Source organism: Coloeus monedula, assembly GCF_965178545.1.
Source record: "Coloeus monedula genome assembly, chromosome: 23".
Lineage (NCBI taxonomy): Eukaryota > Metazoa > Chordata > Aves > Passeriformes > Corvidae > Coloeus > Coloeus monedula.
Window position 1 is genome coordinate 1563854 of NC_138803.1, and position 17315 is coordinate 1581168.

A 17315-nucleotide genomic window follows, 5' to 3' on the forward strand; every position below is an offset into this window, starting at 1 on the left:
CTTCCACATGGGAAGTGCTGATAAGCAATTCCAGAATGATAAGCAATCCCAGGATGGTGGTGTTGGACAGTTCCAGTGGTGGGTGTGACTGGCAGGCTGGTGACAGTCCACAGTGTGTCCCTTGTGCCTTCTGTCCCTGTGACACAGCGCGTGCTCAGGCTGCCCTCGGGCGCTCGGTGTACAAGCTCTTGGAGTTCCTTCCTTCTGCTTATTCACCAGGTACATTTTTTTAATCATTTTTACTACTAACAGGGATGTGAAGGCTGTTAATTCCACCTGCTCATTCTTCTCCAAGTTTTGTAAAATTCATTTTGCTGTGGCTGTTCTCTACGAGCACGAGTGTAAAGCGAGGAGGATGAACTGTCCATGCTCCCTCGAGGAGGTTGGGCTCGGTCAGCACTGGAGTTCACTTGCTTTGCTTTCCATATGTCTTCTCTATTTCAGAGCCCCTTTCAGGCAACAAACTGATTCTGCTGTAGAGAAAAACGCAGAGGGCAGCTGTGCCAGCACCCCTCTAGGTGTAATCACAAACCGTGCTGTGCTCGGCGCTGCCAACGGCACCGTGAATGCCGGGGCTGCCTCCGCCCCGGGGAAGGACCTCTCAGCTGAGGAGGCCAGGGAGCGCAGAAGGTCAGTGAGGAGTGGGCTCTGGTGGCCCCCTCCGTGGGCAGCTCTCACGTGGTGGTGATGGTGGGGGTGTAAGAACTGGTTTTTAGGTACTCCATGAAGTTCCCAGGCTGCTGTCCCTACTCTGTCTGAAGATTTTGAACTGAGTCATCACTGGCTTGTAGGTTAAATTTAGTTTCATAATTTTCTACTTGTCTCTTCAGTATCTCAGCCTTTTTCTTCAGTACTAATCTCAGGCCTATCCCAGTGTGTTTGTAGGGACACACAGCAGAGCAGCCACTCACAGTGAGTTCTGTAAAATGAATCCCATCCTATAAAGACCATTACTGAGATACATTCAGATAAAACCTGTCCCTCTGATTTGGCTCAGCTGTGTTTACGTATGCCCCAGTGGAAACATCGTGCTGCACAGGTCCCCCAGATTCCCTCTGCAGTTAATGGGAGAAAACAAACATTCCTGGGGCATGTAGGTGTGTGACACAGTAGGAGATGGACTCCAGCAGCAGGTAGGGCTTTGACTGACTGGAAAGGCCAGAGGTAGGAGTCTGCCATGTGCAGCTGAGGCCATTCCAGCAGTAACAGCATTGGGAATGACTCTGACTCCAGCTGGTGGTATCTCTTTCTTATCACATGGTGTTATTTTAAGACTGGGGAAATACAAACCTGGGGAGCCAGAGCTCTTTTTAAAGGAACTTTACCCTGTGCATTAATTACAGAATATGCAATGATCCATATATTCTTCCTGCAAACAGGTTAACTTTTTCAAAATCTGTCTCTTCCAATGGCATCAGTGAAAGCAAATACAAATAAATAAAATACAGCAATGAACTGACTGTTTCTAGCCAGCAACGAGTTCATGCAGAGTATATAGTGCTTGGATTCTTCCAAACTGTCAGGGATTTATTGAAATACAGCACTTCCTGAGTGCAGATAGTGCTCTGACACATCTTAAATGGCCTGAGGCCGAGGGATGGCAAAAGCAATAATGGGAATTATCAGCTTACAAGGCTAAAGGTGGTGGAGCTTAGCCGCTGCTCAGCTTCACCTGCAGCACATCCTCCAAGCAAGGTGGGTTGTGCTGTTGGAAAATACTCGAAGTTCTGTTTGGGAATTTTTTTTTTTTTTCTTTTCTTTTCCCAGAGCTAGCACAGGGAGCACTTGGAAGGTATTGCAAACATTCTGGAGCCACATTCACCAGCTTTGTGTGCAGGGACAGTTTGCAGTAGCCACTGCAGGGTATCTTTGGTGTGAAAACACTTGTGTTAGTCCTGGAAGTGCCTCTGTGTGTTCCTGTGGAGTTGCAGGAGGTCACTTGGGTTGGGGTCATTTGCAATTGAATCGAGATGAGCTGCCAAAAGATATTGCCAGTGCCCAGTGAGGTTGTGCAAGAGAACAGAGTGAGTACTGTGCTCTCAGTTCTCACTTCAGACCTTTCACAATGGTCTCTCCATTTTGGCAAGCCCAGAATCAAGTTGCAGAAGCAGATTTTTCCCTGCAGAAATGGGCTGCACAAAGTGCCCCCCAGACTTCTGGCACTGTCTGCAGACAGAGAACTGGACTGGGATGGTTACTTGTAGATACCCAAAAAAGCATCCATTAATATTACTGCATTGGCATTTGCTGCCAAATCTGTTTCTATAAATAATACAGAAGATCTGTTTGTCTCCTGCATTTTTATTAGAGAACCATCTCCTGTGAATTATGGTAATGTAAAGAGAAAACACCAGAAAATTCCTCCCACCTTCAATTGATGGTTTGAAGCTACTGAGAGGAAAAAAGCCCAGAAATTATACATTGTTCTTATGGGGGAGGAAACCTTACTGATGAATGTACGTCCTCACAGTGGGGTAGAGCTGCCTGCATATTGAAACTAGGAAACATGGACCCAGGGAGACAGGAGAAGTCACCTAAATGGGAAGAGCTTATTTGAGAAGGAGACCAATTCCAGTAAAATAAAAAGGCAAATGGCAAACAGTTGTCAGGGCAGTGCTGTATGGATTTCAGTTCTCAGCGGCAGCTGTTGCAGGAGTGTTTGGGCTGCTTCGGTGTTTCCAGTGCGCCAGCTTGCTCTTAGCAACAAAAACATAAACAGGCTCATCATCTAATATTAGATCACAGGGATGTCTCCGAACTTGTGGCCTTAAAATTATCTGTGTGAAGCCAAAAGGTTAAAGCAGAAGAGGCTCCTTAGGGCTGGGGAGAAACGACTGGCAGAGGGCTCCGGAGTGCTGGTTTGCATCCTGTGGTGGCCAACAAGCCTTACCCTGCCCAAACCACAGCGTTTGACCCATGGTGCTTCACCTGCTCCTTGTTTTCCAGCTGAATTGGTCAGGAAACACTCCAGTAGCTGGAAAATAGTGTAAATTACAAGGGGGAGGAAAGAACCAGCAGAGGGGCAGCAGAGCAGAGTCTGTTTCAGGCCCGTGTGGTGCCGGCTGGACTGTGCCCGGTTGGGGCCGGGGCTGGGGCTGCATGTCCCAGAGGTTCAGCCCAGCTGCTGCCACATGTGTTCCACGTGTCCTGCTGCACATCCCAGCCTCCTGATGCTCCTCTGCAGCCCTGCGGTGTGCTGCTGCTGCCAGGAGCTGGAAACGTACCATCTGCCACAGCCAGTGCTCGTGCCAGGCAATTGCTTTGGGGTTTTTTCTGGGAATTTTGGAGCTCCTGATGAATGGTGCAGTCTGGCCGTTTGGATGATCTCCTGCCAAAAGCAAATTGTCTCCCATTGTCAGTGTTTGTCCACTGAACTCAAACAGCCCTGTTTGAGGGTGGATTTCAGCTGTGTGGATGTTGTGCCTACAGTACCTCACACAGACCCTGTTCTTGCCAGGACAGAACTAACAGCTTCCTCGTTTCTGCAGGGTGCCCGCAGGTGGTGGGGAATGGGGCGTCGTGTTGGTTGGAGCCCAGGGCTGGATTATCCACCTTCATCCAGGGTGACAGCGGCCTCTAGTGCCACGAAAAGCTTCTTCCCCAAGTCCTCTGTACCCTTGTCTGTGCACACTCAGTGCAGGGCTCTGGTCGCGGCTTCTCCCGGGAGTCCAGCACCGCAGCCCCTGCCAGAGTATTCCTGGTGTCACAGGTCTGGGCTGCTTGGAGCTCTGTTCCCTGGGCTGAGAAAGGGGCTGCAGGAGATCCTGCCATACTGGAATATCACTTGAGCTGTGAGATACCTGTGCTGGAAGGCTGGGAGATCTGGCTGAAGCTTTTCGTACTCTGGAAGTTTTAGTTCCCAGAACAGCTGGAAAGGCAACTGTGCAGCCCACAGCTGGCACATGGGGTGAGATACATTTTGCCTGAGAACTTCTGAAAGGCAGGTTTGTGCTCTCAGTTATGTGGCCAGTTTAAAAGGACTATTGAATTTGAAATCTCTCCTGGTTTGGCAAGAATTAGGATTTTAATTCTTTTACCTCCCGTCACTGTGTTTATACAACTGAATTCTTGTGTGGGTTCTTCCTGTTCCACCAGCAGGGTGGTTCCAGCACTTGCCATCAGGCATACTCTTAGAGACAGGAAACTCTTCTCTCTCCTCCTTACTTTTTAATTTATTCTGACCAGTTTCTCACTTAACTGCCCTGTCCCTGGCAGTGTCCAAGGCCAGGCTGGATGGGGCTTGGAGCAACCTGGGATAGTGGAAGGTGCCCCAGCCCATGGCAGGGGGTGGAACTAGATGAGCTTTAAGGTCCCTTCCAACCCAAACCATTCCATGATTCCAAGATAAATCTGGAGTAGGAGTGAGGTGGGCTTGTTTTCTGGGCAGCTTTGGGGCTGGTGGCCCTGTTCAGCCCATGCCTTCTTGCCCTCCAGAGTTTCCCCTAGAAATGTTTTTCAGCTGAAGGAAGCTCACTGATGTGCCAGGTAAATGTGTTTGACAAACACTTCTGTTTCCTGCTTCATTCCCAAGAGGAATTTATTTTTCATTCTAAGGATCCAGCTGCTAATTATAGTAGCATATATTATTAATATATTAATAACTGAATCCTCCTCCACCAGTACTGTTAGATGAGCAATTTTTCGCAAGTCCTTTTGCCTCATGATTCTTGTCCTGTGGGCATTCCGAGTGTGTGTCCTCTGGGAAGAGCACGGATGTGTCACCTGATAGGTCCCTTAACCCTTATGGTCTGACAAATAGAATAAAAGCCCCTGATCTCTGTGAAAGTTAAACGATGAGATTTGCATTTAAGGTGTATTTAAATGTCGCTTGAGAGGAACTGGCAGAAAAGGCTGTGAGCAATAGCTCGCTGCTACCTTTTTTTAAATAGCATTTAACTCTATAATCCTTATCACTGACTGATGTAAAGCTGAGTGGTCTTAATCTCCTGGGACAGGTCCCTGGGGAAGCAGAGTGGTGGGGTGCTCATGCAAGGAGGTGCTACAAGGCAATGGAAGGATTCCTGTCCACACTACACAGTGGACAACAAGAAGTTAAGAGGTTTCTCTCTCTTGTGAAGAACTGAACGATCATCTGGCACCTGCTGTGACAGCATTTCTCTGCCACTGCCTCTGCAGTTAATCGCTTTCAGATAAAGTTGTCCCTTTTTTCAAAGGCTGCTGGCGCAGATGACGTGGGAGGGCAGGAATTCTGCTGGCCATGGGGTTGTCCATGTTGGGAAGAGGCGAGATTGCTCCTGCTGGATCAGAAATCAGGCTGCATTTTTATTTGGAGTAAGGTCGAGGTGTGGGCCGGGGTCAGTGTGGTTTCCTGTAAGGGTGGCGAGCAGGTGTGTGCTGCATGCTCAGCTGCCAGGGCTTTATCCACACAGGGCTCAGAGGAAGGGGGGTGGATATTTTGGCGTTTGCTTTGGGCGGGGGAGTCCAGGCTGTAGGTTGGCCTGCTAACAAAAGCAGGAATCCATGCGGGATCCTTCAGGAATGGTCAAGGGAAGGAAGCAGGGACCACTTGACCTAAGCATTGTAAAAGAACTGCAGCTTGGCAGCGTGGAGCAAGCAGAAGGTAAAACTGCCTTTCCCCAGCCCTGTCCATGCTGAGTTTGTGTGCAATTCCTCCTGGCTTACTAATGGGAATCACTGCCCTGCTGCACGCACTTCACCCTCGGTGGGACAGCAGTAATGGCACCTTCTGGCTCTGGTGCCATCCCAGTGCCACTGCCTGGGTGTTCAGGGTCTGGGCTTTACTAACTTTGACGAGTTCAGCTACTTCTCTGTGTCCAAAATGGTCATTAAAGACAAGGATGTACCTGAAATATTTGTAAGATCCTATGTATCGCTGAGAGCTAATTCGGCACTAAATCAGCTACTCTGGTAAATTCTGTGTTCCGCAGTATTGACCTGGGGATGTGACAGGTGGAGGAGCCAAGGAAGACAGGAAACCTCCCTGGGATTTCTATTTGAAAAGTTTTTGTGCAGACTTAATTAATCTGCTGTCCCTGAGAACAGTGGACACTGGAAATTGAACCAAAGCCTCAGGCTAAGAAATTGCAATGTAAGCTCAGTAGGAAATGGAAATCTTTGATACATTATTAATATTCAGTGATATTTTGTGTAATTCAGCTGGGGCTGATCTGTGATTCTGTTCCTGAGCTGTTCAGGCGTCTCCTGCTCCCACAAGGTGGCAGTGGAAGGCTGCTGGGATGCACTGGCAGGCGAACATCGCTGCTCTGGCTTATCTGGTTCAGTAGCTGAACCTTCTTTATCAAGTTTTGATTTTTCTTTATTTTTTTGTTGCAAAAGACAATTTCCCAAATAGTCAGAGTTGTGCCAAGTTATTTTTTTTTCTGTGGGGATTTTCTGCCCTGGAAAATTTCCTGTTTCAGAATGTAAACCAGCTTTTGGGAAAGCCGTAACAAGTCTGCTGAAAGTTGTTAAAAATGTCAAATTGTGTTGGTTCAGTTGCAAATGAGAAGGATGCTGGCAGAGGCAGGACATTGGTTTCCTCCATCAGTGGCAGGAAGTGGAGTCCATCCTGCTCCAGTTCCTGCAGCAGATTTTTAATGCAAGGATGCAGCTCCTGAGTATTGCAGACAGTGCACGCTGTTCCCTGTCACGGTGGCAGCCCACTCAGTGCTGTGTATTGACACCCAAAGTCCTGTGCTGAACACAAACAATTTCAAAATATTCCCTCCTGGTAAGCTTTGCACTTGTGAGGGTCACAGCTGACACATTCAGTGTCTCAGAGACCGGTCATACTCTCACTTCAGGTGCTGTTGGCTGCCTCTGCTCTGGGATTGCAGCACTCTCTGCTTTTCTCTTACAGAAAGAATTCTTGAATTCTTTCGTTTTTTAAACAAGTACATGTGCTCTTCTGCTGGCAGAAGTTTAAAGGTCTGAGTTCACAGCAACAGTTATGGCAGCCAGCTTAGGGAATGTGATCACTGTGATGTTTGTTGCCTTTTCACTCTTCACCATAATGCTGAGTGACATTAATTAATGTGAAGGGATTACATAGATCATTAAAAGCTTCTCATGTATGTGCTGACTCCCCCAGCCCCAAACTTGGTGAGCTCTCAGGAGTACCAATGCTGTATTTTATTCCTCTGGCAGAGGGATTGCAGGGCTGGGTTCCCAGCTGGATCTGCAACCCAAGCACTCCTCACCTCATATTGGTGCAGTCCAGACTGCTAAGGAGGCACAAGGAGCTGCCCTGGGGACATGGTGGGGACACAGCACAGAAGGAGCAGCTCTGCTGTCTGAGGGACACACACAGAACTGAACATGGAACCATGGAATGGTTTGGGTTGGGAGGTTGGTCAGGATCTTACAGCTCATCTCATCCCACCCCCCAGTGGAAGGGACACCTTCCACTATCCCAGGTTGCTCCAAGCCCCGTCCAACTTGGCCTTGGGCACTTCCAGGGACAGGGCATGGGAAAGGACAGGCAAAATTGTCCAGACCTCCCTGATGAGAAGTGTTCTTGTAGCCTCAGCTGTCACACGTGTAACCTCACCTCATTGTAAACGTCCCGTGGAAACAGGAGTTCTGCAGGTATAAAGGGAGCTGGTTGTTTTGATTAACAAGTGGCAAAGATCACACATCTCTTAATCTCTTGGATCAGCACCTGAACATGTTGAGTGAAGCAGAGCTGTGGGAAATAAAGACATTAATCTGCTGCTAGTGAAGCTGCTAATCAACCTGTAACCAAAGGGCAGAAATTCAGACACTGAAACTTGCACGAGCTGAGAATTCATTGTCCAGATTGAAACACAATGACAGCTCCCAGCAGCAAAGGCCTGAAAATGGGGAATTCTCAGCCCAGGCTTTTCGAGCCAGCTGTGAAAGGCTTTAGGACTATGATCTTGTTATCCCTCTGTCCTCAGCTTATTAAATAACTCGGCATTGTCAGGCTGTCTCCCCCCTCATTCCCAGCTCCAACACTCGCAGTCTGATGTGTTATCCTTCTCTCCTGCCTGGAAAGACAGAGCACATCCAGCTTCTGACAGTTTCTCTAATGACTGTTTCCATTTGCAGTGGGCTGATGGGTAGAACATGTCAGCACAGGGATAAATTCAGGGAAGAACCGAAACCTGTTGCTTGGATAAGAGAGCAGGAAAGTTTCTTTTTCGACTGTTTCCATGTAGTTGCCAATGATTGACTTGCTGCTGGGGACATAGTTCATTATCTAACTTAAGGAATTGTATTTTGGGAACTGCTGTCAGCATTGTTGCCTGCAAAACTTGCACTTGCTTCTCCTCCCTCCTCCAGCTTATGGATAGTTATTTGCTGATGGCAACTCTCCAGTTTGTAGGAATGCATTGCTGGGATGCTGTACTTTTCCAGTTGTTTCCAGGGGAACAGTATCTGTACTTGAGGCTTTTGCTGAGGGTTTTTTTTCTTATCTTTCTTTTTTCAGAGTGCATGTGAGTTTTTAAGATATATACATGTATATATAAACATATATACGTGCGTGTATGCCTGAGAAATAGATATACGTGTGACAAAGACTTTTTAAGAATCACCACAGTGTTTGGAGTAGGGATACTGTACTCTTCTTAAGAGGAGAAATTTCAAACATTTTAGAGTCTGAGTAGCCACATGGCTTTCCGTGTGCTGAACGAACCTCCTTGTGTACAGAGAGCCACACGTGTGCCTGGCTCCCCTTACTGGTGTTACCTGGATTTGGAAGAGCCAGAAGTCTGTCCTGGCTTCCAAGAGAACTGTCACTGTTGGTTCTAGTCTAGAGAGTGTAGTTCAGAGTCACTTCTAAGCTAGAAAGAGGTGGGAGGATTTGCAGAGGGCCTAGGAAGAGCTTTCCTCCAGAAGAGCCCCAACAAGCCCAGCCCCAGTTCACAATCAGCAGAGTCTCATTCCCAGAGACTGGGAACAACTGTAATGATGAACCAGTTACTGGTGCAACTCCTGTTCTTACTGTGCTGGCTGTGGGACCTGGATTTCTTGAAGAAGGACCTGACAGGGATGGAGGGAACCTTGTCGTGGCCCCGTGCAGCTCATGTGGGGGTGTATCTCAGTTTTCAGTCCTGACAGCAGAATGAAATTCCTTTAACCCAGTCTGAGAAGAGGGTGGCTGTAGAACTTAGTGAGTGTTTAGCTTCCAAATTTGTTGCCAGGTCTTCACAGAATGCCAGAAAGCTTTGGGTTGGAAGGGAACTTACAGCTCATCTAATTCCACCCCCTGCCATGAGCAGGGACACCTTCCCCTAGACCAGGGGGCTCCAAGCCGTGTCCAACCTGGCCTTGGACACTTCCAGGGATGGGGCAGCCACAGCTGCTCTGCCACATGTAGGTGATGTAAAACTCCCAAGTTTTGCACATTCTTGCTGTTCCCTCTGGGACTTGGTGATGTTCTGCCAAAGGACTCCATGGTGGTGAATGGTGTTTGCCAGAAACACTTCAAGCTCTGAGTGCCTGAAGGAGTTCAGGATGGCAGGAAAAGAGACCAGTGTTGTAAAACAATTATCAGAAGACTGGATATTTCTTGGCGAAATAAATCTTTTGTTCTTGTTACCTGTGCACCAACCATCAGGGTACTGTAACTCTTTTTTGTGCATCGTTCACCCTTGATTTGGGAGGGGTTTCTCGTCACAATAATTTCTTTTCCTCTGGCCAGGGTTCTCTAACATACAGACTTGCTCTTGTATTCCTGGTTTACCAGCCTGTATATTCAGCCTTCCTATTTCCCAGGTTGAATCTCCCCTTTTATTAATATGGTATTGCAGCTCCTTTTGCCTTGACACGGTGATGAGTAGTTGGGATCCGTGTGAGTTACGCTGTCCTTGATGAAAGAGTTGACAGAGGAAAATAGGTGTTTTCTTGAAAATAGCCAGAATTAAGTGAAAGCCAGGTTAATCAGTCAGTTACCAGGTTTTTTCCTAGCTAATACACAAACCAGAAGCCTCTAGCTCTCTCAGGGCAGCAGGACACGCTTGTCTCTGTCTGTGAGAGCTGTAAACCTCTGCAGTGGTTTTGCTGACTCTCATATACACATCTTGAACAATTTCTATTCTTCTCCTTGAACTTAGAGCCAAAACTCTGGGAAAAATCTGTTCTGCTTTATACATGCCTTGAGCTTGGTGTGATGGCTGCTCTTATTGCAAGTATTTCTCAGAGAAAGCTTATTGCAATGAAACACAACACATAGGGCTGTTCCTTTGAAGATCTGCTTGGATCCTGAGATATTTGCTTGAATTAATAGGATGTCACAGGCACTGCACTTGAGCAAGCAGCGTGTTCCTTTAAAACATAATTAAAAACTCTGTGCATTGTTCAGAGGCTGCCTCACACCCCATTTGGTGCTTGTGCCCTGCAGCCTGCTGTGCTCTGCAGTGTTTCTGCTTTGGAGAGCAGTGTGTTGCTCTGCCTGTGCCATCCAGCCCAGCCCAGCCCTGAGCTGCATCTGACTCGCCGTCTCCTTCCTGTGCATTTGTTCTCTTTCTCTCTTCCAGCCCATTTAGCACACTCAGGTCTCTCAAAATTCTGTTTGTAAGCAAAGCAACACATTGTAAAATCTGTCTTTTCCCTCCCTTCCCCTCAAATTAAAAAGCAAATCACACGAGATCCCGAGCAGGGCACACCTGGGCCTGCACTGCCAGCAGGGCTGGGCTGCTGTGTGCAGTTACAGGCACTGCCAGCACAGCCCCTCCTCTGGCACCTGGAACAGGCTGTAGCTGCTCCCTCACAGAAACCAGCTCTGTCACTATGCAGTGGCTCTGCTGACTTGCCTCAGAAAATTTGGTTATCTCATGCTGTAAATGGCTTTGGGTGAGCTCCAGGAAGTGATGAATTGTGTAAATGGAAAGAACCCGAAAGTTGGCGATCGATTGCGGCTGCGGCCTGGGCTGAGCCGTGCTGCCCTGCAGGATGTGCTCAGCTGAGGATCGAGTCCCTCTTACAGGCTGGACTCCAAGAATTGCTAATGATGCTGTAACATATCTGTATTTTTGTATAAATTCTGGGAGAGCAGAAGGAAAAAGCCTTGGAGGATGATGGGCTAAGAGACCCCAAATGGTTTTTCTCTTGCCATACCCACAGCAAAGCTGTGGCTGAACTGCACCGAGGGAATCCTGCAGCCTCCTGCAAAGTGCCTGGGCTGCCCCTGCCGCAGAGCCCTCCCCACGGATTTGCCAAACCTTTCCTGAAACTCAATTGAAAACCTGTTTTGTCCTCTCTGTACCTGTAGCTCCTGCATACCTGTGTCCTCAGTGCAGAGTAAATTCCACTGATGTAAATTCCACTGATTCAAAGCCATTGCAGTAAACTGCCTACCATACTGAGCTACAAATTTACGTGGTTTATATATTTCAGGAATTTATACTTTTTTTACTATTGCTCTCAACTTCATTTGCAGTATATTTTGCAAATGCCTTCTTCCTCTAGGTGGCTTATTGCTTCTGGCTGCTGGGCAAACAGCAGTGATTCTGCTTGTGTCAAAAGCTGCAGAAAATGCTTATTGTTTCCTTAATGTGCCATTACCTGGACAGTGCACACACTGCAGCAGGGAGAGCAGGAGAGCTCATGCTCTGCAAAATTAGGAGTTGCACAGCTTTCACTCATCAAACAGCAGCTTTTTTGTTCGTGAAACAGCAGATTTTTGGGAGACAATCATCCCTCTGAAGTGTAGGCACTTCCTGTGTTGGCATATCCATCACAGCTCATGTGTCTTGTCTGGATAATCAATGGGAAGAAATGAGCTCCTCTGCAGTGCATCCACATGGGCTGTGCTGGAGGCTCCTCATGAAGGTGATAAATGACACCCTGGGAGTGCAGCTCTGCAAGCCCTCGGCTGGGGACATCTCCATTGCAGGCAGGGAGATGGAACTCCCAGGGCACAGTTCATAGAATCGTGGAATCTCCTGAGTGAGAAGGGATCTCAGGGATCATCAAGTCCAAATCCTGGCCCTGCACAGACACCCCAACAACCCCACCCTGGGCATCCCTGGCAGCGCTGTCCAAACGCTCCTGGAGCTCTGGCAGCCTCGGGGCTGCGCCCATTCCCTGGGGAGCCTGGGCAGTGCCCAGCACCCTCTGGGGGAAGAACCTTTTTCACAATATCCAGCCTGAACCTGCCCTGACACAGCTTCATGTCATTCCTTCGGGTCCTGTGCCTGGTCACAGAGAGCAGAGATCAGTGCCTGCCCCTCCAGGAGTCTCCAGTGCAGCATCCCTGGCACAGACTCAATCCTTTGCAATTTCCTTGGCCTGTGGAGATCAGAGATGTTCGGGGTGTTATTTATGAGGTCAAATTCTTGCACCGGTTTCAGGTGAGAAGACTCTCACATGAGCCCCACAACCCCTGAGGAGCTGGGAGGTGACTGTGCCCCCGTGAAGGGGATTCCTCCTTGGAAGCCAGGCTGCATTTGCTGCACAGCTGAACCAGCACTGAATGCAGGTCCTGAGGGTGGATAAAACCCACCATGGCAGATTATTTTAGAATGATCCGAATTTCCTGATTCTCTGTGGTTCTGTCACAGTGCAGCAGTTTAGTGAACTTTCTAATAAATGTCTTAACATACTGGATCAGATGCAAATCCTCTTCAGCTCATTACCTTTTCCATGAAGATGGTCTACTAAAACCAGGAAAAGAGTCCAAGGACAAAGTAAGTGATTCACCTTCATCCCTCACTTAGCTCACTGCCCTTTGAACACATCCAGACCTCTGGTACAGTGTTAACCTGGCAGTGATAGATCTGCACAGAACATTCCAGCACCCTCATCCCTGTACAGTGGGACAGTGTGAATAATCATTTCCTATTAACCAGGCTAAAGAGTCAAGTTTAATGAACTGTTCATTAGACTGAAGCCTCTCCTCCAGCATGGAAATCATTTACTGCTGTGAACTCCTTGACTCAGAGCACTCCCCAATTCCTCACCAGTTCCTCCCAGTCGGTGCCGGGGCAGAGGGTGCAGTTTATGTATTTTCATGCGAATAATTCTCTTGAATTCTCCCATCTTTGATGAAATCCAGTTGTGCCCAGGTCTGTGTTTTAACTGTAGGTTTTTCAGCGTTAAGGAGCTTGGCTTACACAGAGTGTGAAGGTCATTTATTTAATTCCATTGCTCTTTCCAAGGCGTGTGTCTCCGTGATGCCTGCAGTTCAGCGGTTCCTGGCGTGATGGGTTTCATATTGATGAAGGCAGCAGATTGCAGGAATATGATCGTGACTATAATGACAGGAAGGAGGGTCTGAGGAATGCACCAGCGCAGGATTTCTGTTCTGAGATCTTTGTCTGAGTGAGAGGGCCTTTATGAGGAGTGGGGTTCTTTTTCTAATGATGCCATGATTTGGAATGGAGCAAATAATTTAGAGAATAGGTGCACCTTTTTAACAGAACATGTCCAACACTAAAGGGTTTATTTAGAGGCTCTGGGGAGAAGGTGCTGTGAATGTGTGTATTGTGTGCTCATGGGGAGGTTGTCCCAGAGAAACAGCAATAGCAGATGGAGCTAAAATTAATTTTTGTCCATGAGAAAGAGAATAATAGCTCAGGAGTCTACAGAGACAGGAAGGCAGATCATCTGCTTTTACTTTAACCTCTTCTGCACCTTTTTTTTTTTTTTCCAGGTCATATCTGACTCCGGTGAGGGATGAGGAAGCGGAATCACTGAGGAAGGCACGATCCAGACAGGCCCGGCAGACTCGCAGATCTACCCAGGTAAAGAATGCAAATGCTCACATTTGTGTGTAGGGTGAAGACCCCTGATGAACTGATTGCCCAGAAAAGCTGTGACTGCTCCGTGCCTGGAAGCGTCCAAGGCCAGGTCAGACAGGGCTTGGAGCAACCTGGGATAGTGGAAGGTGTCCCTGCTCATGGCAGGGGGTGGAATGGGATGGTCTTTAAGGTCCCTTCCAATCCAAACCATTCCATGGTACTGTAAAGAGGCAGGATTTTCTTCTGCTCTTACATTATTTCTTAGGGCAGGGGACTTGTCTGCACTTATGGGGAAAACACAAAAAGTGGAAAAGCTTTAGGTGTGAGAAAAAAAGTAGGATTTAGGAATAAAGCAAAAGAGTTTAGAGATCAGCTTTGGCTGCAAAAACTTGAAGAAGATACAATTAATAGCAAGCAAGGACACTAAAACAATGGTTAGAGTTTCTAGGTTTGGCAGAGATAGGTTTAGAAGTTGCAAAAAATATGCTTAGCAAGATAGATAAGTTTGAGCTTAGTAATGGAATATTGTGTGTTTTTATATAAGGTATAACAAGTGAGTATTGTGTACAACAGATGTACGTACACTCATACTGTTTTGGAGAGGTTCTGGCAAAATTTTTTTCAAACAGTTATTACAAAACCCTCCCACAGACATACATGAGTTAGATTTCCAAGGTTTCCTTTCTGCAGTGTACCTGCCTCTTAGTTTGTAGTGTGATCACATATATTTGGGTTGCTTTGAGTCAGTGATTATGTCAGTAGGCTGAGAAATACAGTAAAGGCAACAGAATTCTTCCCTTTCTCTTACCATAGGGATGAAACATGAGCCCAACCAGATGTGAGTCTGTGGCATTTTAAACTGACCTGGAAGATTGAAAATGTAATTTCAGGCTGGAGAAGTCTCCAGGGAGACTTTAGAGCCCCTTCCAGTGCCTAAAGGGGCTCCAAGAGAGCTGGGGAGGGACTTCGGACAAGGGCCTGGGGGGATAGCACAAGGGGGAATGGCTCCCCACTGGCAGAGGGCAGGGATAGATGGGATATTGGGAAGAAATTCTTGGCTGTGAGAGTGGTGAGAAGCTGTGCCCAGAGAAGCTGTGGCTGCCCCTGGATCCCTGGAGGTGTTCAGGGCCAGGTTGGACAAGGCTTGGAGCAACCTGGACTACTAGAAGGTGTCCCTGCCCATGGCAGGGGGTGGAACGAGATGGGCTTTAAGGTCCCTTCCAACCCAAACCAGTCTGGGGTTCGATGATTCTGTTCCCTGCAGGGCGTGACCCTGACGGACCTGCAGGAGGCCGAGCGCACGTTCAGCCGCTCGCGGGCGGAGCGCCAGGCGCAGGAGCAGCAGAGCGACAGAGCCGGCAGCGCCGAGGACAGCGGCGAGAGGCCGGAGAGCCGCGCACGGTGGGGCAGGAGCGCGGACGACGAGGTGATCCTGCTGCCTCAGTACCCCTTGCCTGAGAGCTAATGAAACCATTTAGGAGGGCTAAGATCAGGGGAAATTCTTTGGGGGTTATCTTTTTATTCTGACGGGGACAGACCAGCTGGAAAGAGGCACAGCTGACTGAGGAGCAGCACTTCAGCACGGGGGAGGTGGATCTGGAGGTGCTGGAGCTTAGCTGTGCCTTTGTTGTCCTCGGGGAATTTCACCTTTCTGTCTCCTGCCAGAAAATAAAACGGTGTAAATCTCAGGAAGCATAATGAGAAGGCTAATGATAGAAATGTGGCCTGGATCCATCCTTGCTGTGCAGTGTAGGCGGAGGCTTTGTGTTCACGTTTTTCCACGGATACTCCATGTATAATGGAAGGCTGGAGAGACTAGTTTTCTGCCCCTGCCACCACCTCTGTTTTTTTCACTCTAAATCATTTATTTCTGTTAGATAACTCATTTCTCCTACCATGAGCTGTAGGAACAAAGGGATGGATCCCAGATCTCCCAGCTATGGAGGGTGCTCTTACACTGCTGCTGTACAATGATTTTAACATTCATCCTTATCTGATAGAATTGAACTGATCTGGCAAGTGCAGGTGATCACTTCCAGCAGCAGTGAAGAAAACATTGCACTCTGAAATCCAAACATTGCATTCCTTGAAATCCAAAATCTCCTACTTCTTTCTCATGGTACTGGTTTTCTGTCATGGCTTTTTGTTTCTAGACCGTCTATCGGCGATTGAGGGGCCCAGCACAGCCCGACAAACCCACGACGCCTGTGTCTCCTTCCACAGCAGCACCTCTGCTCTATACAAGCTCATACCTGACTCGAACAAATAAATATCTAGGGCCAGACTCTGTGAATCCAGCGGATTTCAGAGCAGCAGCCACAGAGATGGAGAAAAATGGTACGTACCAGGAGAGTGAAGAACCGGCAAAGCTCAAGGCTTTTCTTGTGGTTTAGAACTTCCAGCGTGTACAGATAGAACAAGTTTACTTGTTACTCTGAGGGAAGCTGCCACCTCACAAAACAAATGTTAATTTGTTTAAATGAAGTTAAGCAAATTCCTGTTGCTTGTAACAGAGGGATAAAAGGATATTTTCCATTTTGGATAAGTACATGAGACAGTGATCATGGAGCATTTAGATATCAGAGCTGGGGAAAGAGGTTCCCCTAGTACAGTTTGTCCTCAGAACAGGAGTAAGTCAAGATGACTTGTGGGGAGCTGGGGTAACCTCTCTGGCTCTGATGAGAGAAGGAGTGTGAGTATCCAGCGGTAGTGGACACTGAGATTCCATTTCATTTGGTTTAATAACTCCTTTGTAATATAACACAAGGCAAGATGACCTTGAGCAGCTTAAAAAGAACCCCAGAACCTTAGCAAAAGCACAGATGTAAATCACTGAAACCAAAGCAGTCTTTCTTTGCTTGGCCAGAATGTGAAGATCAGGATTCGGACGACAGATCCCTGAACAAACAGTCGATCCGAGAGCGGCGACGGCCGAAAGAGAGAAGGAGAGGCACCGGCATCATCTTCTCAACCCAAGATGTAAGTTTGAGTTCCTTAGAAAGAGAAACTCCAGGGTGAATTTTCTTCCAATTCCAAGCTTCAGGGTTTTTTTCCCAGTCCATTGATTTCCCAGGTCACAAGCCACCTGAAGTATTTTCAAATTTCTTCAAGCCCAAATTTGTCTGCTCTTTAGGGCCCCTGAAAGAAAGACAATAGGAAGAAGAGCTGTGTCATGGTCATTTCTCTTAGTTCTGGTCTCAGAGGATTTCTTCAGTCTGAGGGAAGAAATCCAACCCTCCAAAGTTTGGTTAGAGCCTCAGCTAGGAAAGTAGATCACCTTTTTCAGGAGAGAATAAGAATTATGAAATTATGGTTAACAAGTTGAGTCCAGAGTCAGCTGGGATGCCGTGGTAGTTCATATTTGCTCCATGAAATCTTGGAGCAGTTACAAAGAGCAGTGGCTTAGAGAGGCTGTGCAAGGGCAGGATACCTGGGATGACTCCAGTGTTTCCACCTGGAGTCTAAATGAAGTGGAGATACTGACATAATATTAACTTCCAAAAGTATTTCAGATGTGCAGTTTTTCCAAGTTTTTTTTCCCTCGGTGTGTTAGGGACTTCCTCACAACTCCTCAGAAGCATTGGAATGGCAGGAGCCATCTCAAGAGAGTCATTCTGTCCTCAATAC

The 17315-nt window shown here is 47.6% G+C and overlaps 1 protein-coding gene across 4 annotated transcripts in view; it reads left to right on the top strand.

Annotated features, from left to right (window-relative positions):
* The window catches only part of PPP1R12B (protein phosphatase 1 regulatory subunit 12B), a 130396-nt gene that overhangs the window by 64210 nt on the left and 48871 nt on the right, over positions 1-17315 (top strand). For 3 of the 4 annotated variants that reach the window (XM_082296127.1, XM_082296128.1, XM_082296129.1), the window contains 5 exons: positions 445-630; positions 13601-13691; positions 14953-15114; positions 15842-16025; positions 16555-16667. In XM_082296127.1, the coding sequence (XP_082152253.1) occupies positions 445-630; positions 13601-13691; positions 14953-15114; positions 15842-16025; positions 16555-16667 (736 nt within the window). The remainder of the gene's footprint in view (positions 1-444; positions 631-13600; positions 13692-14952; positions 15115-15841; positions 16026-16554; positions 16668-17315) is intronic. The other variant, XM_082296130.1, reaches the window with a different exon arrangement.